General features: G+C 32.4%; 1 protein-coding gene across 1 annotated transcript; it reads right to left on the minus strand.

Moving 5' to 3' along the window:
- Positions 1–2,225: 2,225 nt before the first annotated feature.
- On the minus strand, positions 2,226–26,199 carry LOC137408030 (carbohydrate sulfotransferase 15-like). Its single transcript, XM_068094420.1, has 7 exons — positions 26,152–26,199; positions 24,049–24,163; positions 19,350–19,452; positions 14,756–14,888; positions 9,037–9,232; positions 6,118–6,225; positions 2,226–2,447 (listed from the first exon to the last, which is right to left on the minus strand). Exons 2-7 carry the CDS (start codon positions 24,154–24,156, stop codon positions 2,226–2,228), a joined length of 870 nt encoding a protein of 289 aa, XP_067950521.1. The 5' UTR covers positions 24,157–24,163; positions 26,152–26,199.
- Between the last annotated feature and the right edge of the window lie 242 nt (positions 26,200–26,441).

The raw sequence follows: 26,441 nt of genomic DNA on the forward strand, positions 1-26,441 counted from the left end.
TAGTCATACTGGGGTTGTATTACATTAGTGTGATGGAAAGCTAATCGACTGCTATCAACTATGAGCTGTACTACCCGGCATTGCCCGAGTAATAAAAAAGTCTTTGAACAAAAAATTTATTTTTACATAACATTTACCATTCTAACTTTTAAACTTCATATCATGAGAAAATATTTTTAAGCAGTTCAAATAAATTAAGAGGAAAAAGAAAACAACTGTAAAAGTTTTCAAGCTTTTTCAAACAACTACAACTTTTAAATTTCATATCGTGAATGAAGTGTTTTGTTGAAATAAATTTGAAAGAAAAATAAAACTGTAAATGTGTTTAAATGTATAATAATTAGCAAGTAATGGCTAAATATAATCTGTTTAGCTATGATTACAATAAAAATTTATTTCATAAATAAAGTAATAAAAAAGTCTATTTTACTTTTACATAATTATAATTTAGTATAATTAAGTATAATTTATTTTTATTTAACATATAACAACATTTGCCACTCTAACTTTTAAACTTTTTGCTTGCTTACATCAAGCAAGGATGTTCACTAACTAGTGGACATCTTTGCTTCAAGCTAGTCTATGTATTTGATTGATTTGTATTGAAATCTAATATTACATGCAAGGGCTGTGTGTGCACTGTGGTGTCAATGAATCACTCTATCACTATACAATGTCAAAACAGTTACTTGATGGCGGTCGATTAGCTTCCCATCACACCAATGTAATACAACCCCAGTATGACTATCTATCTTATCTATGAGTAACTGATTGTATTAACTCACTTACTTAACACTATCTATTCAGTGCCTTTGCAAGTTATGTAGGTATTGAATTGCTTTAAATAATAAGCATATATTAGAGTAATAAACTATATATAATCATCATTTCTTTAATATGATCATTAATTACAATCTTAACTGTGGAAATTCATAATCATTGTTTAATCATTCTCATGGCTGATATTATTGATCTAGTCAATCACTACGATTGACTAATCCAAAAAAGGGGTGCGGCCTAAACACTCCTTGTTGGCACCAGAAGCGCTCGTGTTGTTGAAAGCGCCGTTATCACTCTAGGGGAAGATAACTCTATGAGTATGACATGCTTGAGTGAAAATTAAACCATAGTCTTTCCAAGTGGTTGCTTGTTTTAAACCAATAGACTAAGCTGTATCACATTTTGATCACCAGTTCATGAAAAGTGGAGCGTAGCTGACATCATTACTTTACTGAACTATTGAAAGCTCTTTAATGTAAGTAGGATTATGGTGTAGTAATCTCTGGTAAAAGGAAGTAGGAAGCTATTAGAAGGAAACGGATGACTCAGCACATTTGAGCCACTCTGTCAATGGTGCTACCAAACTAAGCTGAATACTAGCAAAGGAATCTCAAATTTTGAGTTGTCTTCTTTTTGATGATTAGTTCAACATGTAAGACTATGTGATAAATAAATGACTAATATTACAGCTGTTTTGGCAAAAAATTGACAATTGAAGTAAAAAAATTAATCTGGCAGAATTAATTTTTTGCTAGAAATCAGAAGTTCAAAATTGCTAGCATCTAAATAAATATTCTATTGGTCGTTTAATCAACAAATCACCAACTGTTTTTATCAAGGGTACTAAAAATAATTTACTTAATTAATAAATTATTTTAATAAGAATAAAAACTTAATGGCAACACTACGGACACACCGCTTACAAACTCTTCAAATTCATTTATGTAAGAAAAGTTCCAAATGCGCATCAAGGACTGAAGAAATCAAGGATTAGTCTCAGGTTGATGAGATTTCATAAGCTGGATGCTGTCAGGCAGCGATGCAAACAGCTGCCAAAGTCTGCAACTACTAGCCTTATAAGCTCTGCCAAGATTGGAAGGTTCTGCTTCGTGACTCAAACATCTGCTGTTAAAAGTCGATAAAACTGATAAAAGTTGGCCTAATTATCCTTCCCAATCTTTCTTTTTCTTTTTTACTTTCTCCAGCCAGTGATTGATTAATGAGTTCATCTTCAAGTCAGGTGGCTATGAACATGCAACGAAACAACTGGCAGCTTAAGAGTTTAACAAATCAATGATGTTCATATCAAGGACCATCTTAAAATAACTTTGAATTTAACTTCAAATAGTCAATTTCACATTAAAATTTTATTTCACATTAATAAAACGGGGTGAAGTTTTTTAATACAATATAAATTTAGTGCACAAAATTGCTCTGAGAAATTTTCATGTTCTTGACTTGCTAAACATCCACTTCCTGTCCCCAAGCAGCTCGGAGAGTCGCTGATTAAAGGGAGCGAAAAACTCGTCTAAAAGTGTCAAAGTCGATGGCCAAACATATTTCTTTGGTCCTTCGTTTATGACTTGGGTAGGCAACTCATTTTTGAATAGGCTAGCTGGTATATCCACTCCGAAGAAACCAAGAATCACTTCCGATGCGACTTTTTTCTGCAAAACCAAGGGGAAAAATGTGGGTATGTTGATGCCATACCATGTCTAGCAATTTGTTTTCTTTAAAGATGACTTACATAAAATTTTAATAGATTTTATCAGAAAGTATTGGTATTTTTCTATCATTTGTGATTGTTTCTGATGTTTTAGGTGATCTAACTGCCGGAATGTTTCAAAATTAAAATCGACAAAACTCAATAGCAGTTAAAATGATCAGACCAAGCAAAATGCAGTTATGACGTCTGTGGTTGCAGAAGACGGACAGTAAAAAATATGTAAAGCTGCAACTTGAATGCAATAGCCGATATTTACTATAACATTTATAACAACTAGTGACCTCATTTTGCTTGAGCATTTTGACCCCAATTAAGTTTTGTCAATTTTAACCTTAAAAAATCCTAGCGATCAATTCAACTCAAACATCACAAACGATCACAAATGATGGAAAACTGCCGATACTTTTTAATGAATTTCACAAAACTTTTTTGCAAGTTGATCTTTAACAAATAATACCACCCTAAGCAAAATTATAAGGAACTATATATCAGTTTCACTTTTGAGCTTTATAAAGATGTGGAAATCTTTTGGCACAGAAAATATTCAATCTTTATACACAAGCTGTGCAAACGAAAGGGATTTTTATAATTATCCTGTATTATAGATTAATGCTCAATGTATGTTTTAGTAAATATGCATATCTTCTTATCAGATTTCTCAAGGTGACTCAGTCCGGGAAGCACTGACTCGCGTTCCATCTTTCTTAAGGAAGGTGAGTCAGTCGTAAGCTAACTTATTGCGTGGGGCATGTGGCTCTAATGAGCTGCGGTTTCCTATAGAAACAAGCTTATCAGCATTGAGAAGTGTTTAAAGCTTACGTTTATTTAGAAAATATTATTGCTAGCTGCTTTAACAATCTTCCATTTAATATCCATTCTGGTAGCAAAGCAAAGAATTTTAAACGATATATGGCAATCTGTTTATTTAATTTTAGTCGCTAAGTGTTATCCTTTTTGAACGATTCTTGTATTAAATAATTTGGAAATTTTTTTCTTTGAAATGAAATTATTGCCAATGAAGTGATATGTATATTTTGGATATATGGAATATGCATAAAAAAATATATATATATTATATATATGAAATATATATGAAATATATATGAAATATATATATTTTATATATATACATATTATATAATACTATATAAGTTATTATTACTGTTATACTATTATAATATATTATATTTTAATTATATATTACATGTTTTTATATATAAATATTATATATATTATATATAATCATATGTATAATTATAATATTATATTATCATATTATAGTATAAATATTATAATACTAGAAATTCCCCTGTCATACAGCCCACGACCAAAGTGATATTGGAAAAAAGAAAGGGTACTGATGGTTGAGAAATGCAATATTAGCAATCGAATGGCTCTGCAGTGCAATAGGATAACTGCAATGCTAGCTGTAATGTACTGGGTGTGGGTGTTATTATATACAACAAACAGCAATAATGAAAGGAAAAGATTATATGTTTTTATTTTTCTCCCTGCAATAAGAGAAATGCAATATTGGCTAATATTAGAAGTAAAATGCACTGATATTATTAGAATAACCAATATTATTAATATAGTAATACAGTAACAATAGGAAACCAATGCACAATTTTGTTTACATTTCAAAACGTCCTAGCTAACAATATCAAGAAGTTGTGATATTTATATAGATTTTTAGAAAATCTATTTAACAAAACTATTTACAAAAAATAATAACGTAACATATTACCCATCATCGATGTTGTTAGTGTGACTATTAAACTTCAATAGTCATCTAAACTTATAATTAAATATTGTAATAATCTCATAATAATCGTTAGAAAAAAATATCATCGGCATTTCCTTTACTTTTACTGCTTTGGACATCAGTTAGAATACCAAAGTACTCAAAAGTTTCCAAAATGTCAGTTACTTTGAAATCGGCAGAAAAGAAACGATTTCTGTACTTCTACGTTAACTACAGAATCCTTCGACAATTCGACAATGCAATAGACTGGTGAAATGTGCACGTTATTTTTTCGTGAAATGCGCACAACTTAATGGTTCTATTCTCTGTTGCTCAGCGTTTTGTTTGCCGGTCTTAACATTTATTAAACCAAGCTTTTCAAGCGTTTTGTGAGGATTTTCGGCCAAATTAATCTTGTCTATTTGTGTATAGTCCGATCAGATGGGTAAGATTTAAGAGACTATCGACATTTTACAAAGACTTGGTAACATATTTAAATAGGCTTATATGTGTTTTGTATCGTTATTATACTTTAACGACTCTACAAAACGATGGTTAAATTTTTTATGAGATTTTGAAACAAGGGTTTGCGACGTTGTTGATGAATAATTTTCGTAAGTTGTGTGCATATGCATTTATCATAAAACCTCCCAAACTTCGCTCCGCTCGTTCGGTTGTGGGATTATATATATTATCTGTATAATAAATATAACATCATATATATTAGGCCTATATATAAATTGTTCTATATACATGTATGTATAATATGTACATGTAATTACCATTATATTAATATTATAATTATATTAACATTATACAGTTATAATATATATATTATATGTATACTATATGTATACTATTATATGCTATGCCTTGGGTAAAGTCAACGGGTCAATTTTTATTAAGATAGAATTTTATACAATTATCATAGCATTTGATCCTTAAAACCTAATAAATAAAGCTGTTTGAAATTGAACGAGGTCAATAGATAAACAGTGCTTTTAGATTATATACGCTGTCTAGATAGGAGGGGAGGAGGTAGGCATAAAAAGAGACATATTAGCACCAAACGTTGTTGCTATGAGACTGTACTTGGTAACCGAAGCCTATCATATTAGAACATTTATAAAGATTTCAGGCTAGAACTATTAGTGATGCATCATCACTTTTGTCTGCAGGCCCACCCAACTTAGTTATTGTGTGCCATAGTGTAACACAACCAAAGCACAGACTAACATGTTTCTTCTAAAATTCAGTACGTCAACTGTGTCAGTCTTGAACCCATTATGTGTAGAAAATTTAAAAACACTTTACATTTTAAACCGATTTAACTATTCTGTAAGGTGACCCATAAAACTTTCAGCAAAATGTTGTTTTTATATTTATAAAGAGTATGCTTAAAAAAACAAATAAGATGAAGCATGTTTATAACATGCGCAGTTATAACTGAGAATTCTTTTTTAAATATTCGATTGCAACTATTGCCAGATCAATTTTAACATTATAATATTTAATGATATGTTTAATATCAAATTTAATATTATATACCAAATACAATATTAGGTTCATATTGCCACGCAAATATAAACCTAGGTAAAAATACAAATTAACACTATGCAGTTTGTTGTCATCTTATTAGCGCTGTTACAGCTACTAAAAGGCGTGCAGACATGACTAAAGCAATGAACATGTCCATCACTCATTTCACAGTTTTAACTTTTAGCAAAAACAAAAAATTTCTATTAAAATATTTCGCGCATGAGAAAATCTCAACTCACAGATGATTTCAATAAAATAATAATTCCTCAACAACTCCAAATGAAATATGTCTCTCTCATAACTTTTCTTATTAGTATATCCAACTCACCTGATTCAAGCTATATTCTTCCATTGTCTTCAACAGGATTTGCTCTTGAGGTACAAATCTCAAAGCCTCTTTCAGAAAGACTATATATAGACTGTGTGTAATTAAAGTCTGTAATAAAGAAAACACTGTTCTGTAAGAAATTATATACGTATATATATGCTAGCTGTGCTACCCGGCGTTGCCCGGGTAATAGAAACGTCTTTGGACAGAAAATTTGTTTGTAATTAACATGTAACAACATTTGCCATTCTAGCTTTCAAACTACATATCATGAGAAAAGTGTTTTGTCTTATAAACAATAAGAAGTAATGAGAGCTGCTTGCTATTAGCCTGGCACAGTGCCAATTGTAAATCTGAGTAGTGCTTAATAATGTGAGCCAACAGCTTCTCGTGACATTATGCTATGACCCTGCGTCGTACGCAAAGCCGTTGGGTATTTGCTAAAATATAGCGATACTAGCTGTGCTACCCGGCGGTGCCCGGGTAATAAAAAAATTTTTTGGACAGAGAATTGATTTGTATTCAACATATAACAACATTTGTCATTCTAGCTTTCAAACTACATATCATGGGAGAAGTTTTTAGTGCAGTTTAAATAAATTAGAAGAAAAAATAAAACAACTTTAAAGGTTTTCAAACATTGCCAAACGACTGGAACTTTCAAAGTTTGTATCACGAGGAAAATGTAATGTGCAGGTTGAATAAATTAAGAAACAAAATAAACAACTATAAAAGTGTTTAAATGTAAATGTGAAGTAATTAGCAAGTAATAACTAAATTAAGTCTGTTTAGCTAAGATTACAATAAAAGATGATTTAGTAGTGATACAATTAATACGAACGAGGAAAACAAAATAGAAATCTTGAATATGTTGTATTAATAATCACAATTTGTGCATAGAAGTGTGTGTGTATAAAAAAGGTTACTGTTCCAACAGAAGGTATCCATTAAATCTGTGAATATGACGAAACTGGTACCTCTCGACACTGGTGCAAATGTAAAAATGGGATATCAGACTGTCTTCGCCAGACCGAACGAAGACAGAATGTAGAGGCTATTCCTACTCGAGGCAATACAAATGTCTGCGTGAAAGGTATTGACCTTGACCACAATTTAGTAATTGAGCTTTACAAAAAGCATCGAGTTTCATAGAGTTAATAGAATTCATAAAGTTTTAACTAATACGTTATTTAGCGCATGCTATCGAGAATAGAGTATATACTGTATATAGCAAGAGTTGTGTTTTGTAAGAGTCATCGTAGACTGGTGGTTTGGTAATTTGATAACCAACTTGCGGTTGTGATCTTCATGAGTTCCAATCCAGCAGATTGCGAAATTTCAATTCCAGGATTTAAACAGCTATAGCTGGACATACCGAACGACAGACGACAGACTTTGAAATATATATATAGACTAGTGGAATGACTGGTGTTGAACGGGTATAAGAATCAGCTTATAAACAGTGATAGCAATGCTACACTTATAAACTCAGCTTATAAACAATGCCATTTGCCATTATATTAGCCTAGAACATTGGCAATGGCTAATTTAAGAAAGCCAGTTATCTACTGCTCTTATTAATACATAGAATGAGGTTGCGTCGTAACAGAAAGCGGTAGCGTATTTTCACACACATAGTGACATGTATTGCCCAATGAATCGATCAATCTCGCGTAGCTAAATTGGTAAGGCACGTGCCTAGCGAATGAGAGGTTCCGAGATTAAATCTTCTGCCATATGGATTCTTCATTCCAAGATTTTAATAGCTGTAGCTAGACATGCAGAACACACAGACAAATTTTCCAATTTATATATATAAAAGTATATAAAATATATATGCAATAATTATTTATACCTATATATATTTCATTGTTTGTCGTTCTTCTGTCTACTTATAGCAATAAGGTTTTAACAACAAAAAATCCCCTTCGTAGAGGATTTGAACTCACAACATTCATATAACAAGTTTACAAACAAGCGAGCGTAACCACAAGGCTAATTCATTCTTATCATTTCTATCATTCTTACCATATACTGTGAATCTTTTTTGTGTACACAACAAATCTACACTTTTCATTATTCATTAATATTACCTTTTGCGTTTTGTAATTTTTGAATTTTATTTAAAAGCTAATTTTTTACCCTTAGCCTACCTATTTTTTTTAATTTGTAATTTTCAAATGTGCCGTTACACTTATATTTACCCATTCACTATTTTTTCTCTTAATTTATTTAAACAGCATAAAGACTATTTTTTTACAATTTGAAGTTTAAAAGTTAGAATGGTAAATGTTTTACCCAGTAAATAAAAATAAGTTTTCTGTACAAAGACTTTTTTACTACCCGAGAAACACCAAGAATTAGTCTAGTGTATATGAGTAGAGCAGTTCAACGCAATTAAAACGTTAAGAAGAAAAATACGTGCAAAATGACATTACTAGTTGCTATCATTGCTATAGTTAATATTGTCTATTAAATTCAAGTTGCAGCGTTAAGCGTCTCTATTCTGTTCCAATTGTCTAGTCTCTCTTTGCAACTATAAACGCCATAATCGCACTTTTGCTTGATCTGAGCGTTGTAACCGCGATCAAGTTAGGTTGACTTTAAATTTGAAACATCCTTCCAGCCAAATCACCGCAAACATTAAAAACAATTGCAAATGATAGAAAAATACTGATACTTTTTGATAAAATCTATCAAAATGTTGTGCATTTTCATTGTTAACTAACTGAGATGTAGTCATTTTGTCTGACATGCAATTTGAATAGTTTTAGGTTTTCTAATATTTTGTCACAAACAGCAACTATATTGCAATTCAAGCAAAGCAACTAAAATTGATGTAAACTAGAAATATGCACACTGCTAACGCCAGTTAAAAGAATTTTTCAAAGTTAAAAGAAGCAAAAGAAAGATACTTACATTCAAGTTGCCATCTTCAGAGCTGGGTGTGTATACACAAGCCACCTCTCCATTTGTGTCTAGACAGTGTTGCAGCTCTCTCATGAGTCTTCGTAAAAGTTCGTCTACAAAACTTGGCGTGAAGGTGTGATCAGGCTTGTCTTTGTATTCCGGAATCTGTTTTAGTTTTTGCCAGTAAAACAGGTAGGAGATAACTCTATAATAGAAAAGAGTTTATCTATTCATTATTATACACGCAGCAGTAAAATTATTATTAAAAAACTCTAAAGCAAGATGACACATTTAAATTTAAAGTACTTCTCTTGTTTGTAATTTTTAAATCATACGCTAGTTAATACCATTCTTATTATCAATACACAAATATTAGCATCTCTTTACTTTACCTATGCTAAACATTCATTCCACGTCAATTAAAGAATTCAAAATCTTTCATGGTATGTGTCCTTGTTTATTTCATGACAGTTACAGGTTTTTAACTCATTTCAACTAATGTGATATGAACAAATTACATACAAAATTTAACAACTATTTAGAAAATATCAAGCCATCAAACAACACTGATGGCTCCTTTAACAAAATTTCACCTAATATCAATTTGCTTAGCAGAAAAATATATTTTTAAATACTATACGTCAAACTATTTATTTGATTCTAGTGGCTAACTGTTTCCTTTTTTTTCTTTTTTGTTCGATTATTAAGTGAATGCTGGGCGTTGCCCTGGTAGTAAAAGTTTTTTCACAAAAAATTCATTTTTATTTAACATATAACAACAGTTACCATTCTAACTTTCAAACTTCATATTATGAGAAAAGTGTTTTGTGCAGTTTGAATAACTTCAAAGGAAAACTAAAACAACTGTAAAGATTTTAAAACTTTGTCAAACAACTGCAACTTTCAAACTTCATATCATGAGTAAAATTTTTTGGGCAGGTTAAATAAATTTTTAAAAAATAAAACAGCTATAGAAGTTTTTAAATGTAAAAGTGAAATATATAGGAAGTAATAGCTAAATTAAATCTGTTTTGCTATGATTACAATAAAAGATGATTTGGTAATGTTACAATTAATACAAGCTGAGAAAACAAGATAAAAATCTTGAATATATTAAATTAATAATAACAATTGATGCATAGAAGTGCGTGGGTATAAAAAAGGTTACTGTTCTAGCAGAATCTATATCCATCAAAACTTTGAATACGACGATACTGGTACCTCTCGATACTGGTACAAATTTAAAAATGAGATACCGGACTGTCTTTGTCTGGTACTTTGTCTCATTGAACAGAAAGAGAATGTAGAAGCTATTCCTACTCGAGATAATACAATTTTCCGCGTGAAAAGTATTAGCCTTTACCGCAATTTAGCAATTGAACCTTACGAATAACTGGAAAAAGAAGTTCACGAAAACACAAAATCATCTTTTTCCATAGAGTTATTAATAGAGTTCATGGAGTTTCAAAAAATATCTCATTTAGCGTGTGCAGTCGAGATAAGGGTATATGGTAAATGATAAGAGCAATAGATTGTTAAGAACTGTATCGCTCATTGGTTAAATTCATGGTTTCGAAACATGTGGCTGCAATCACAGTGATTTCAAATCCAGGGTGCAGCGAGCTTTTAATTCCAAGATTTTAATAGCTATAGCTGGACAGACAGACATCCAAATAGACGAGATTGACAATCTTTGAGATTTATATATAGATATAAGTTCTATACAATTCAATAGTCTATATACTTATATATATTTATCATTGTATGGCATAATTTGAAAAAGTTCTGTTTGAAAGGAAATTACTGCCAATAAACCGCCATATACCATCACACATTTATAGTAACTCTTAGTTCTTTTTGTTCCGAAACGTTCCAGCTGGTGTATATGTTACATTCAATGTGTAAAATCAGTCATTTTTTAAAATACTTGAAACTTTTAATCAATTTACAAACTGCCTGATGCAGTCATTATACAAAATGACTGAAACTTTTAGAAATTTTACAAACTGACTAATAAATCAGTTCATTCGTTTGACAGATTGCCTGAAGCATAGAAACTGACACACCGCTCACGCTGTGCAACTTATAAGAGCATAAGTCAAACTGGTTTCTTCTGCAACACCCTTTTAGGTTCCCTCATAGACTGCTATGCGATACAGGTCGTTGTCTTCTCTGTCCACAATCACGCCCCTTATAATACAAGATCTCTTTTCCGATGATTTAGCAAATGAATGGAAATAGTCACATTATCGCCAGGATTTTCAGGTACTTGTTCAAGTTGATTCTGTTTGACCATGCCCTCTGCCTGCGACAGCTGCCCATCAGTAGCTCTCTTGCGACTGAGTTTGAGGCTTTCAAGCTGCAGCTTCATTTGCTCAATCTGTTCAGTCTCTTCAGTTTGTCCTATATGTTCAGTCTCTTCAGTTTGTCTTATCTGTTCAGGCTCTTCGGTTTGTCCTATATGTTCAGTCTCTTCAGTTTGTCTTATCTGCTCAGTCTCTTCAGTTTGTCCTATATGTTCAGTCTCTTCAGTTTGTCCTATATGTTCAGTCTCTTTAGTTTGTCCTATCTGTTCAATCTCTTCAGTTTGTCCTATATGTTCAGTCTCTTCAGTTTGTCTTATCTGTTCAGGCTCTTCGGTTTGTCCTATATGTTCAGTCTCTTCAGTTTGTCTTATCTGCTCAGTCTCTTCAGTTTGTCCTATATGTTCAGTCTCTTTAGTTTGTCCTATATGTTCAGTCTCTTCAGTTTGTCCTATCTGTTCAATCTCTTCAGTTTGTCCTATATGTTCAGTCTCTTCAGTTTGGCATATACATGTATGTTCAGTTTCTTCAGTTTGTCCTATCTGTTTTGTTGCTGAAGCTGTAGGATTATTGCTGATGTTTAAATTATCTTCATGTTGGTCATTGGTGGCCTATGCTGATTCATATGCCGCTCTCAGGAAATCTTCTGTTATCGATAGTCTAAGGATATCACTGGGTAAGCATGTTAAATGCAACATGACACATGTATTACTGCCAAATATAGCACCGAATGGAGACTGTTCTAGTCCTAAAGGTAATTACTGTTTTTTTAAACTGTACTAAATGAAGACTCATGAGTCAATCTGTAGAATCATTGTACCCCAACCAAGCAACCAGCATATCCGTGATATTCCAGCTCAACTGTTCCACTGAATCATGACTTGGAGGGTGCTTAAGCCCACCATATACCATCAGCAAATCTGGCTACACTGCACATGTCTTTGAACTCATTGATGACTGAGGCAGTGATTTCACTTCCATTTTCATCCTAAAGAATCTGGTACACACCAAACAGCAAGAATAAGTCAACCAGTTGGGAAGCAACTTCAGCGCATGTTTTGAAGTCAAAGGCCGCAATACACAGTACTTAATAAAGTGATGTTGGTATGCCTTAATATAGCGATATGAACCTTTAGCCATGAACTGCTTAATGATGAGATCTATGTCAACCCTGGAATTAAAATCCTAAACACAATAGACCTTTGACTTTTGACACAATTGGCTTTACAGCTATACCTTTCGTGGTAGCAGGCAAGCGCTTCTTTTGACATTCAATGCATAAAGATTTGTATAGCGCAAATGAGTGGTGTATGATGTTTGCATACTTATCTATAACTTGGGTCATTTTTTACAGCCACCATGCTCAGTTGAATTGTGTGTGTTGAATAATATCAAACATATCATTAATGCGAGCAAAGTCAACAATGTCGTGAAAGTCAAACCCTGCGATTACAAATCAATTTCTCAATATCACCACACTGAAGGATTTTGTTTCAACCCACAATATAGTTAGTTAGTTAGTTAGTTAGTTAGTTAGTTAGTTAGTTAGTCTTCTTTGAAGATGCAGATGCTTCTTTCAGTTTTGCCAGCAACGAGAAGGACTCTTTCTCTGTCATGAGGACAGAGTTTTCATATTTAACAGCTCCTTGCCAAATGTGGAGTCCTTAGTGTCCATCTATTTAGTGGATAACTGAAGTCTTTCATGTTTCTAATTGTATCATCAAAACCATAATTGTGTTGTTTCATTGATCTACACTAGCATCAAATAGATTTGTGGATGGCTGCACCATTTAATGTGAGTACTCAACTCTACTCGACACCGCTGTTTGGCTCTAATTTATGCACAAAGTAATCTCATTAACGCTAGCACACAAGTAATTATGGTAAACAGCAACTCTTTGTAACTCATCCAAGCATCTTGCCATTCAAGCATCTGGTTCAGTTAATGTAAAGCCTTTATTTGAATGCCATGGCACTCTATTTTTTAACCCTTCCCTTAGAGTGCTGTTTTATTAAAGGTGACATTCAAATATAGGGTGGCGTTGTATTTTTCAAACACCTCATCAGAATGCTGAGAAGATAAATTTAATCATTTCATGGCCGAATCGAATGTTGCCTAAACTTTGTACTCTCCTGCAGACGGTGCGACATTAACCCTTTTAGGCGCGAGACATTGGCTAACTTATCTCCAACTTGCCGCAGACCTTTAAATAAGTATACATGAGAAGGCTGACACATGTCTCTACCAGTTAATATCTATTGCTCACAATTAACCTACAATGATCTTATAGCCTGCGTTGCATTTTGCTGAAGCTTAAAAGTTTTTTATTTCATTTTAAGTTTGAAGGCATATTTTTATTCTATAACTACATTTAACAAAGTTGCATATAAGCCCTTTGCCCTCATCCATATGTTTGGTACAGTTTGCAGCCTAAACTGGCTTTCTATGTGCACTAGAACAGGAGTTACGAGCTTCGACCCATTTTAAGCTGAGTTCAAATTACTGCAATCAAGCTATTAAATAATATGCTATAAATCTGCTAATTTTCTCAATAATTTTTATAATAATAACTTATCAAATGCTACAAATGTATAATTCAAAATCTAGTTTCATAAACAAACCATAATTATTATAGGCCTACATGCAGCAACAAAAACTAACAGTTTAAAATAAATATTAACATTTTTAATACAAAAATATTAACATCGTTTGCTCAGCCAGTTGTGTCCTGATTGTTGCTTCTGTTTGGAACCATTTCATGTTCTTCTGGCTGTTCAATACTGTCCACAATGTTTTGGACCTCATCGCATCTTCTGCACAGCTGAGTTTAAGCGTTCAAATGTTTTTTTTATCAGAGCGAAATCGAATAATTTATATATATATAGATATAAATATATTTATATATCTATCTACGTAGATAGAACCGTATATCTCTTAATAATGTATATAATCAGTACACAAATCACCAAATTTAATTTCAATAGAAATTGTTGTTGATATTGTGTGGTAGAACAAATTTGCCCTAACGAAAAAATAATGAAAAAGCATCATGTTTCCTCAAGTTAAGCGAAAAATTATTTTACAACATTAGCATCGCAACGCGTGGACGCAATGCTCAAATAATACATCATTTAGCGTGGGCATACGGTATAAGGTATATGATAGCTATACGGTATACACTGTAAGGTATATGATAGCGCCAAAATGACAGTAGATTTTGTTTGTCTTTAGTAGCAATAGTGTTTGTGTGCAAACAAGATTTCACTGCTGATTTAACTGAAGTTATTGGCTCTGCAACAAGTTTGACTGTATATATTAACTTTACCGTGATTGCACAGCCTTTAAAATTTGTAAACATAGTATAGCATCATTTCGGCAAAGGCTATTAGTTAGCTAAAGTCAATATATAAATAGGAAGTATTACCTATCCGTTGGGTTTCTTAACTGGATGTAAAACCTAGTCGCAGGAGTCGACATATAGCCCAAGAACTGCATGCCAGAAGCGATCACCAGATGGGTTTCGTTGAACAGCACCTTTCTGTTTGTCATGAGCGTACCTATAAAATCAATCTGTGTAATTATAGTTCAGTAGTGGTGGTAAACACTTGTGCAAGATGGATAATGGTGATCTTTAATGCAAAATCTTAAAATAATCACATCCCCTAAACTATAAACTACAGCTTTATCAGAAAATCAGCGAACTAAAACTAGCATGCTCTTTGTTTTGGCGATATCAAAAAAATTGTTAGACCTACTATAAAAAATTATTAATAGTATTAATAATTATAAAATATAACTGTTATAATGATTAAAATTATAATAATAATTAAAATTATAATAATAATTAAAATTATAATAATAATTAAAATTATTTTAATAATTAAAACTATTATTAATAATTATAAATTATAATTATTATTATAATTCATAACTTTTTTAATATACAGTGTAGTTATAAATTTTGTAAAATTATTTTTGTGATGTTAAAAAACCATTACTATTAAAAATTTATTATTAATAATTGTAAATTATAATTATTATTATTAAATTAACTAGAAATTCCCCTGTCATACAGCCAAAGTGATAATGGAAAAAGAAAGGGTACTGCTGGTTGAAAAATGCAATATTAGCAGTCAAATGGCACTGCAGTGTAATAGGAGAACTGCAATGGTAGCTGCAATGGTAGCTGTAATGTACTGGGTATTATTATGTACAACAAACAGCAATAATGAAAGGAAAAAATTACATGTTTATATTTCTCTCCTGCAATAGGAGAAATGCAATATTAGAAGTAAAATGGCAAGCTGCTGTGTAATATATACAGTTTGAAAGTTGGTTGTGTTGAATGTAGAATGGTTTTGACAGTGATCTGTAACAGAAAGCAAGCATTAGCATTCACGCATCTGGAAGTTTTTTGCAAACTGGAACAAAATAAAGAAATTTTCTTGTCATAAAGGGGTATTGTAGTTTGGCCCTAGCTTGTACATAAGATGTAAAGAAATTTGGCTAATATTTTAGATAATTTAATGAAACCTCCGGTAATTAGACAAAAACAAACATAGGCTGATAAACTGTGTACCACATTTTCATATCTGTAAATCAATATTGCAATGTCATAATGTTAAGATTTACTGAAGGTAAAACAAACAGTCTACGTTTATTACAGAAACCTTTGGAAATTGGACAATGCCATAAACTGATGAAATGTGCACGTTTTTCTACTATCTGTTGCACTGCTTTATGGTCTACTATCTGTCGCATGGCTTTATGGGCATTTTGTTGGCCGGTCTCAATTTTGATTAAAAAAGGCTTGTCAGGTTTTAATGGCGACTTTAGGCCAAATCAATCTTTTTAGTTATGTATCACCCGATCAGATGGGTAAGTTTTAGGATATTGTCGACAATCTTCAAAGACTTGGTAACATATTTAAATAGGTGTATAGGTGTTTTGTATCATTATTATACTTAAACGACTCCAAAGAAAAGTGATTAAATTTTTTGATGGAATTTCGGTACAAGGGTTTGGGTATGGCTGTTGGTGGATACTTTTCGGGAGTTGTGTGCACATACGCATTTATCATAAAGCTCCCCAACACACTCGCTTCACTCGTGTTTGGTCGTGGGAGAAGGTTATCATGAAAAAGTGGACTAATTTTTTAAAAACAAACTCTACCTGTTAGTATAGTTAAACTCTCATCTTGTAGCCTAACCTTAGCAGGCAGTTTTGATTCTCATTTGGGTTAATTTAATATTTGACTTATAAAGATTGGTTCAGGTATATCAAATATAGTCAGTCTTAGAAAACTCGGTTGTGGAAACTCGATTGGCTTAAACTAGCTATGAACTATTTAAGGCTCTATCAAAACATACATATCATATACTATATATCATACATGTATATTTTAAATATATATTTACAATAAATGATTAATGACCCAGCATCATAGTAAAATATAAAAAGTGGTGATAGAATGGTGATGGATGAACAAACTACAATCATAAGGCCTAGTGAAATTGCAATCAGGATTGACATAACACCAAGTATAAAATTACACAGATGAGTTTTTAAAAGAAATAATTGGGAAGTAAAATCAGAGCAACCACCATACCAGGAAATGACGTTTGGCTATAGTAGGCGAAACACCTCTGATAAATAACCACACTTTCACACTAACAACATAAGAGCCGTTAATACAGACTCTATATCACAGCTGATAGCAGACTGTATATATCACGGCAACCCCAGCAAGAGCAGACAATTCAGACTCTATATCACAGCCAATATCAGACTGCACATATCAGCACCACTCCAACAAGAGCCGATAAATCAGACTCTATATCACAGCCAATATCAGACTGCACATATCAGCACCACTCCAACAAGAGCCGATAAATCAGACTCTATATCACAGCCAATATCAGACTGCACATATCAGCACCACTCCAACAAGAGCCGATAAATCAGACTCTATATCACAGCCAATATCAGACTGCACATATCAGCACCACTCCAACAAGAGCCGATAAATCAGACTCTATATCACAGTCGATATCAGATTATATATATCAGTGCAAATATTTGATTTAAACTGTCCAAGTTACTAAGAAAGATGTGTTATGCTCAAATAAATTCATTATAGTAAGTATCATAGTATGTCTCACCATGTTACCCAAATTCCAATGGACCTTCAAACACAAAAACAACTGTTTATATAAGTGACCAAAAACAAACTCAACTTATAGTGGGTGCTTGCAAGTAGTTGAACCTTCTAGGTCAAAATGAGAGTTATTTCATAAAATAATTAACGTTATTTACCGGTAAGTATACTACATATATAAAAATTTGATTACATTTTTGTAATACATTAATTATGATGGAAGAGAATCAATAACAAAATAAAGAACCAACAAATATTCTTTCGCTATTTTATGAGGATTTTCTACATTTAGTCCAGGATAGCGGGTGCTTTATAATTTTTTTAGCAGGCACATTCTAGCCTGTTTTTATTCCAGCCTTAGTCCACCATTAGCCGTTGAATCACGGCACAATATGAATCCTCTGGTTGGATACATAAGCCAAGATTGATTCGAAAGTATAGTTTTAGCCTTTGCTCCCATCCTCTCCTCATCCCTTCTCAATCCCACCAACATATAAGAAGTTATTCCTTCGCTTTAGCGGTGGGAAAACTTTTCATAATTTTTACACATTTTTATTACACCTGCTTCAAAGTATACAATATATATAAAATATATAAGATGTAAGTCTATTGTCATACTCGAAATGACTCGATCATTTTTCTTCTAAACTCACCAGATTTTCACCAATGGAATGGCATTCTAAACAGAAATAGCAAACCAAGATGTATACCTATTGAATGGTTCAAGTGCCGTTGTGATACAGATCGCTTGACCAATCAAAACTAAGAGCAAACATAAGCTTGTAAAATCTTGAAATAACAATATTATCAATAACAATCATAACAATGAAAGCACAATTGCTTTCATAAATAAAATAGCTACTTTTTCTTCTCCCTAACTTTTAACATACCAGATATACTCGCTATATTCTGTTTTAGAACCCTAAAAACGCACTTTTATTTCAGTTTTCGGCTTTATGCACAACCTTAGAGACATATATTTGATCAAACTTATAAACATAATATTAACATATATAAACATAATATAAACATAATATAAACATAATATAAGCATAATATAAACATAATATAAACATATATAAACTTATAAACATAATATAAACATATATCAACTTATAAACATAATATAAACATATATAAACTTATAAACATAATATAAACATATATAAACTTATAAACATATATAAATTTATAAACATAATATAAACATGTGTATACTTATAAACATAATATAACCATATATAAACTTATAAACATAATATAAACATATATAAGCTTACAAACATATATATGTCTTTGAAGCTTGTAGCTGATATGTTTTGAGTTAGTTCATGTTTGGCATCACCAATCAACAATCAATGAAGTTTGATTTGTTTATGGCAGCTATATTTTCCTTAGTTTCTATACCGCCATAGTGCAGCGACACTGGGCATGCCAATGGCAGAGCACTACACTGGGCATGCCAATGGCAGAACACTACACTGAGCATGCCAATGGCAGAGCACTACACTGGGCATGCCAATGGCAGAGCGCGAAGCTGGGCCATCAAGCAGATCATGTTTCTATTAGACACTATAGTAGGAGGCTGACCTGGCAACGCAAAAATTTCTGCAAAATATGTGACAGAAAAGCAAGACCTATGCTCATGCACAAATGCAATGACGCTCGTCGCTAAGGTTGTTTCCATCACATAAAGATAGCGCATCACACGAGTGTTTTGCTTCCAAACAGTAAATCGAAATTATGATAGAATGAGAATAACATGGCTGTTACCAAGCTGACATTGCAGCGCCACGTGTAGGTGCGCCGCTACGCTATCGCCGTATGTAAACTTATGAAATGACTCTGTAAAAATAGTTACCTGGTCCACCGTTATAGGCATGTCCATGCAAGACGTGTGGTCGCTCCATTACGCTGCCTCTGAAGTACTCAATAGGGCATATATTCGCAGCAGCCCAGTAGTCCTACAATGGGTACATAGCCATTTACTGCCAACAGAGGTCATTCAGTTTCATCTTTTTTGGCTATTTTCACATTCTTATGAGATGGTGTTGCCTGGCGGAACTATGCAATACAACAACCTAATTTTTTTAAAAACATTTACTAAGATAGTAAAAATATAATAAAGATGAACTTGCATAAAATTTTAATAGATTTTATCAGAAAGTATCAATATTTTCTATAATTTGTGATTGTTTTTAATGTTTGAGGTAATCTGACTATCATGGTGTCTCAATATTAAAATTTACAAAAGTTAATTCAGGTTAAAACAAATAATTTCTGATAAAGTTTACTAAAATTTTGGACAAGTTTATCTATATATGTAAGTCTCAAAGTTTCGTCTGTCTGATGCCATCATTGTTGCCTGTCGTTTCCTGTTTGTCTAGCGATTAAAATCTAGAAATGAAAAGTTCACTTTATGCCGGATTTGAACTCAAAAAGATTGTAAACGCAAACTTGTAAACACGCACATCTAACTAACAAGGCTATGCATACTTGCCAGTCCATGGCTATTACCATATACTGTATACTTTTTTCCCGATTGCCCACACTAAATTATGTATTAATTAATTTAATGCGCCCACAGGTTATGATGCATCTGTGATAAAATATTTTTCACCTAATTCTATGAAACACAATGCTTTTTCGTCAGCACCGTACTACGGCGAATTTATGATATCAACAAAAATTTCTTTCGAAATTAAAATTGGACAATCATTGTACTGATTACAATGAAACTGCCGACGTGTTATTCGCCGAAATTTCTCCCATAGAGCATGAAAGAGATGTTCAGCGTTAATCGGTGCAAGTTTTAGTAAAAACGAAACCAAAAACAGACACATGTAGTTGACAAAATTTTAGCTGATGACAAATTTGAAGTTTAGTTTCATAAAACACATCTCTAAAACTCAGCATGTGCTTTGTAAGCTAAATCCATTTAAGTGAAATTCAACTTTTATGTTATACGACTGTCTCAAAGGTAAAAATTTTCTACAGTGCATACTGCACGTAGTACATTGTAATGTTATATTTTGTTGCAAATCATAACCACTAAATACACTAAAGTTACTGTATAATGACCTTTTTATGCACACTTCTATGAACTAATTGTTATTATTAGTTCAACAAGCTCATGACTTTTATTTGGTTTTCTCAGTTTGCATTAATTGTATCAGTATCAACTCATTTCTTTGACAGTTTACATACTTGCTATTTATTTCACATTCACATTAATTTGCTTTCCAAATTTATTTCATCTGCTCAAAAGTCTTTTTTCCAGCTAAATTGCGTTTTCCTTGATTCTGATTATAGCACATTAATTTATAAGGAGTTTTTGGCGCTTATCTTGCGTTCCAAAATCATTAAATACAAGTAAAATCTGTTTCTTTTCTTTATTTACGGTTTTTACGTTATTTCTTTTATTTTAAATTAAATCTTCAATCAGTCCTTTTTAAAACATCTCGGTTTGTATAGATATTTACTATCTTTTATTTAACTCTTATTTTATTAATATCGATATAGTATTTTAACATGCGCCATTTCCTTTCCTCTACAGACAAATATTGAGTTTGTTACACTCCTTTAATTCACCAGAGTTCATTACAGTGCTGCGATGGGTGAAAAGTTTTTATTCCTAAAATACCACTAATTTCCACAAATGTGCTGTTTCAACTTAAACAAATTCAATTTTCTGTTTGACTTTCATTTGCATTGACTATCAGCAAATCTCAAGGACAATCACTAAAAACTGTCAGCATTCGCCTCTTAACACCTTGCTTTTTACGTGGACAGTTGTATGTTACGCTACTTCAAGTAGATAGTTAAAATGGCCTATACATTCTCTCGCCATTCGGTCAGACAAAGAACATTATTTACCCTCATGCGCCTCAGTGATGTAGTAACAGATGCCCAGGAAGGTTGTGTGTTATTATATAGCTATTCTTCTACAGCAACAGTAGCTTGTAATTGTTATTATTCATTCGATATATTCACGATTTTTTGGTTTTTTCATTTTGTATATCATATTTGTATCAACTCATTTTTTCACAATCATTATAGCAGAACAGACTACATTTAACTATTGCTTGCTAATTATTTCATGCTTACACACCTTTACTGGTGTCTTAATTTTTCTGTAAACTATTTGGATCTGCACAAAATGCCTTTTCCATGAAATATCCCAGAGAATTTCTATTTTCATTGTCACGTAATAAACTTCATATAAAACAATAAAATTCTTGAAATAATCAACATTGTATGCAATTTCGGTGGTTAATATGCCTACTGGGGAATCCGCCAGCTTAAAAAATGGGTAATGTGCCATTTGTCTAAATCTTGGGTGGTGTGGAAATGACCGATGTTTACAAATATTTAAATCTACAAATAAACAGCTTCATAAAATACTAAATGTTGTATGTGTTAAATACAATTAATTTTCTGTGCAAAAACTTTTTTATTTGAGCAACGCCGAGTATTCACCTAGTCTTTACTATAATAATAATAATAATAATAATAATGGTGTCTGTTTGTAAGTTTGTCTGTTCAAAGCCAAAGTTAAGATTGGGGGAAGGATAAAAATTGCTTTCAACAAACTCCAACTTGTGATATTCAACTTGGAAGGCGACGCTTTAACACCTAAACCTATCAACCACCTTTAGGTATTTCTGAATAACTGTGCAGTTGTTTATTTTCTTCCGGATGCTAATTTATGTAAATATAATAGAGATACCCTATAATAAAGCTACCCTATAATAGAGATACCCTATAATAGAGATACCCTATAATAAAGATAGCCTACCCTATAATAGAGATACCCTATAATAGAGATACCCTATAATAGAGATATCCTATAATAAAGATACCCTATAATAGATATACTCTATAATAAAGATACCCTATAATAGAGGTACCCTACAATAGAGATTCTCTATAATATAGATACCCTATAATAGAGATACCCTATAATAAAGATACCCTATAATATAGCTACTCCATAATAGAAATACTCTATAATAGAGATACCCTATAATAGAGAAACCATATAATAGAGATACCCTATAATAGATAGAAATACCCTATAATAGAGATACTCTATAATAGAGATACCCTATAATAGAGATGCCTTATAATAGAAATACCCTATAATAGAGATACTCTATAATAGAGATACCCTATAATAGAGATACCCTATAATAAAGATACCCTATAATAAAGATACCCTATAATAAAGTTACTCCATAATATAAATACTCTATAATAGAGATACCCCATATAATAAAGATACCCTATGATAGAGATACCCTATAATATAGATACCCTATATGTCATTTTCTGTCCAAAGTGCCGCAAGGGAGAAAATGCTATTTTTAAGGCTGATTATGGGAGTTTCATTATTCAAATTGAATTAAAGAACTTGCACCCAATTGGTGCTTTACCTTATTTAGAACTTTTTACGTATTATGGTGCAAAAAACCTTTCATAAATTGTTTATGTAAAGTTGAATTTACTTTATAGAAGGTTTATGTTGTAGTGCCATCTACTGTACCTGTCACATCTTTACCATATTTATCATAGTTTTGAGAGTTACCCTTTGGCAACATCCAATATTTTTAAGACCGAAGCATCATATTCATGTCTTAGTGAAACTCCTAAAAAATGTCAATTTATATAATTCATTTTAACGAACCAAACTTTTGCTTTAAATGCAACCAACACGCAGCCGTTTACTATTATGGATTTTACATACTGTAAAACCTTGAATTGAATGCCACCTCTATTTGACCGCCACTAAAGAGGAAGGGTTGAAAAAAGCGCCATGGTGTTCAATTAGAGGTTTTATGGTATATATGTTCACAGTTATTCTGTTCCATCTAATCACAAGTTGCTAATTTATGTACATTTACATATACATGTGCTTTAGTATTTAGACTATCTGTAGGCCTACCACCCGGGGTTACCCGTGTAATAGAAGAGTATTTGGACAGAAAATTGATTTGTATTTAATATATAACAACACTTGCCATTCTAACTTTCAAACTACATAGCATGCGAAAAATAAAAACAACTGTAAAGGTTTTAAAACTTTGTCAAACAACTGTACCTTTCAAGCTAGTAGCCTGGCATATTGCCAATGGAAAATTCTACAAAGCTAGTTAATAAGGTTAGGCTTCCAATGACGGTAAGCCTTGACTTTGAGTCTGCATTGTTGTCTAGCTCAGGTGTTCTAATAATAGCTATAGCCGGAAAACCAACAAACAGATATACGACATACAGACGGACTTTGAGAATTATATATATAGATATATGTTTTCATGAAGTTAATCTTTTTGAGAAACTGATAATGACTGAATACTTTGTCTAAAGTCTTTCTGTTAAAACTTCTATTGTAAAATTCAGAGAACATTTTTAATTATGACATATCATTTAGCATAACTGAACATCAAACAGTCAGACATGTCTGACTGTTTTCTTGCTGGTTAATTAACTTTTGTGTTTTTATATGATGAATTATATCAACTAGCTTTGAAAATTGTAAAATAAGAATATTTTAATATTTATACCTGGTGAAGAAACTCAACGTTTTGTTTGTTTTTCATCCATTGTTCAGAAAAGTCCGTAGTTCCAGATTTTCTAACCCCGATGAGATGAAGATTTGGTAGGCAATACATTTTGGCTCTGTAATGTAATAAATCATAATTATTTATTATTATAATTATTGTTATCCATTCAAGGAGTGAAGAATTCTGGATGAAACTCACGCAAGCCTACATAGAACCGCCGGGTCATCTGATTAGTGTACCAAATATAGAGACCTGCTGTACCAGAGCTCATACGACTCGTCTACTGGTAAATTTAGACGCTCAAATATGTGATACTACCAAACAACGAGTGTATTTGTTTACAACTACTTGACACAAATGAAGAGAGCAAACAACATTCAAATAGATTAGCAACACAGCACCTTATACCATCACATATGATGACCACTGACCATTTTCAACAATAAATCATTAATAACCAATGATCAGTGGTGATCAGTGAGTATTAGTGACCACTGCCTGACTATTAGTGACCATTGACCAGTAATGACCACTCACCACAGTGGTTACTTATCATTGGTGATCAATGAGCATTAGCAACTGCTGACTATTAGTGATCACTTCCTACTGCTTTCTGGTTATTGACGGAAGGTGAAAGCCTGTTCATTTGGAGTTTTAACTAACTTTTACCCTTAAATTTTGAGATTTACAGTTTTCATGGTAATAGAAGAATTGTCTCTCAACCGGAGCAGGTTCCACTAATTTACATTTTAGGTAAAAAAGTTTTCAACACGTAAAAATTAAACAAAAAAGTTTTAATTTGGCTAGTAGATAACCAGCTTCTAGTTGCTGTAGAAAAAGAGAAAGTTCTGGAAATTAAGTAATGCTATTAAAAATTATTTCTTCGAGCGAAACTGCTGATCATAAGGGTATCTAAATAAAAAGGCAACGTTCTGTTTCAATTATAAACAATTGTATACTGACAGCCCAACGCGCCGTGAAAGATTGTCCTGTGTATCAAGTATGCACACAATTATTCTTAGATGTGACAAAGTCTTCAAGTGGTACAGTGGTAGTGGGCTTGCCTATTAATCTCAATATCTGAGTTTGAATTCCGGGCAGCAAGATTTTTGTGTAATGATTTCTCACGCAATTATGATTTTCAAGCAAGCTAGTTATAATCTACCGCATATTCCCAATTGCCGTAAGCATGAGTATTTTACCCGGTGCAATGAGTATGACCACAATTATTCCTTTGTATAGCAATTTAGATGCTTGGCCTAAAGGGTTAGCTAGGTATAAATAACCCTTTAGGTTATTTATGCCTTTCTGCAGACTTGGAGGTTTCAAGTTCGAATCCGATGTGAACCAGATTTTTCATACCTAAAACTTCATGACTCTAGCTGGACGTGAGAACGACAAACGATCAACAGACAAAAAACAGAGATTCGTATATATAAATTAAATGGTTGTTTAAAGCCCTATAAATCATACCGGAAAAGCTCTATTATAACTATTGACAATGCAGTTACCATGCTGGTCACATGGTCACTAAAATCGGTACGTAAAGAACGACTTCAAGTTTATGGATACGTGAAGTTCTAAACAAATGTTAATGATTTACTTTATTTCACAATAGTTATTCGTTGATACTATTTAAGGTTATGCGTAAAGAGCCAAAAGCAATTTTAGGAGAAGGCTTGCTGCTTTGACTACTTGTTCAAAGTGCCAAAATTGGACTCGTTAATGACCGACTAGCTGATGAGAAATAGTGATACATGAAACAGGCACCATTATACAATATACGTACTAGCAAGTCTTTCAGAACAGAATACCTCAAAACATTAATGCCTGTATCAGAGCAAAGATCAGCGAGCTTAGAGACTCCTGAAAATTTAGACAATGTGATATAAATAACTTCTTTCTACTGAAATCAACTCACGGTGAATATATGAAAACATTCATGAATCTTATCTATATATGAATCTTATCACTTGCTAAGAGTACAAAAAAACAACTGCCATCATTGCATAGATAGCTGCTTTTGTACCATGGTTTGTGAAAGCTTGATGACAAATCTAATACCAAAATCTGCTGACATACAACACTAGTCATGCTGCTCACCTGTTGTTGTCGACTTCTTTGATAGTAACAGGCTCACTGCAATTTTTTCCAGAAAGACATTCTCCCCAGCAGTGTGCGTTATATTCTTGGAAATATGTTGGTTTTGGTTTGCAGTGTGATAAGTCTTTGTATACCACCTGAATCACCAAAGTTCTGTGTATTAGTTGTTATGGTAATGGTTTTAGTTAAATTTACATGTTAGTTATTAATCATATGAACAGTAGAATTGTTAATCAGATGAGTAGTAGAGTTATTATCCAGATAAACAGTTGAGTCATTATCCAGATAAA

The sequence above is a fragment of the Watersipora subatra genome, chromosome 11 (genome assembly GCF_963576615.1).
Source record: "Watersipora subatra chromosome 11, tzWatSuba1.1, whole genome shotgun sequence".
Lineage (NCBI taxonomy): Eukaryota > Metazoa > Bryozoa > Gymnolaemata > Cheilostomatida > Watersiporidae > Watersipora > Watersipora subatra.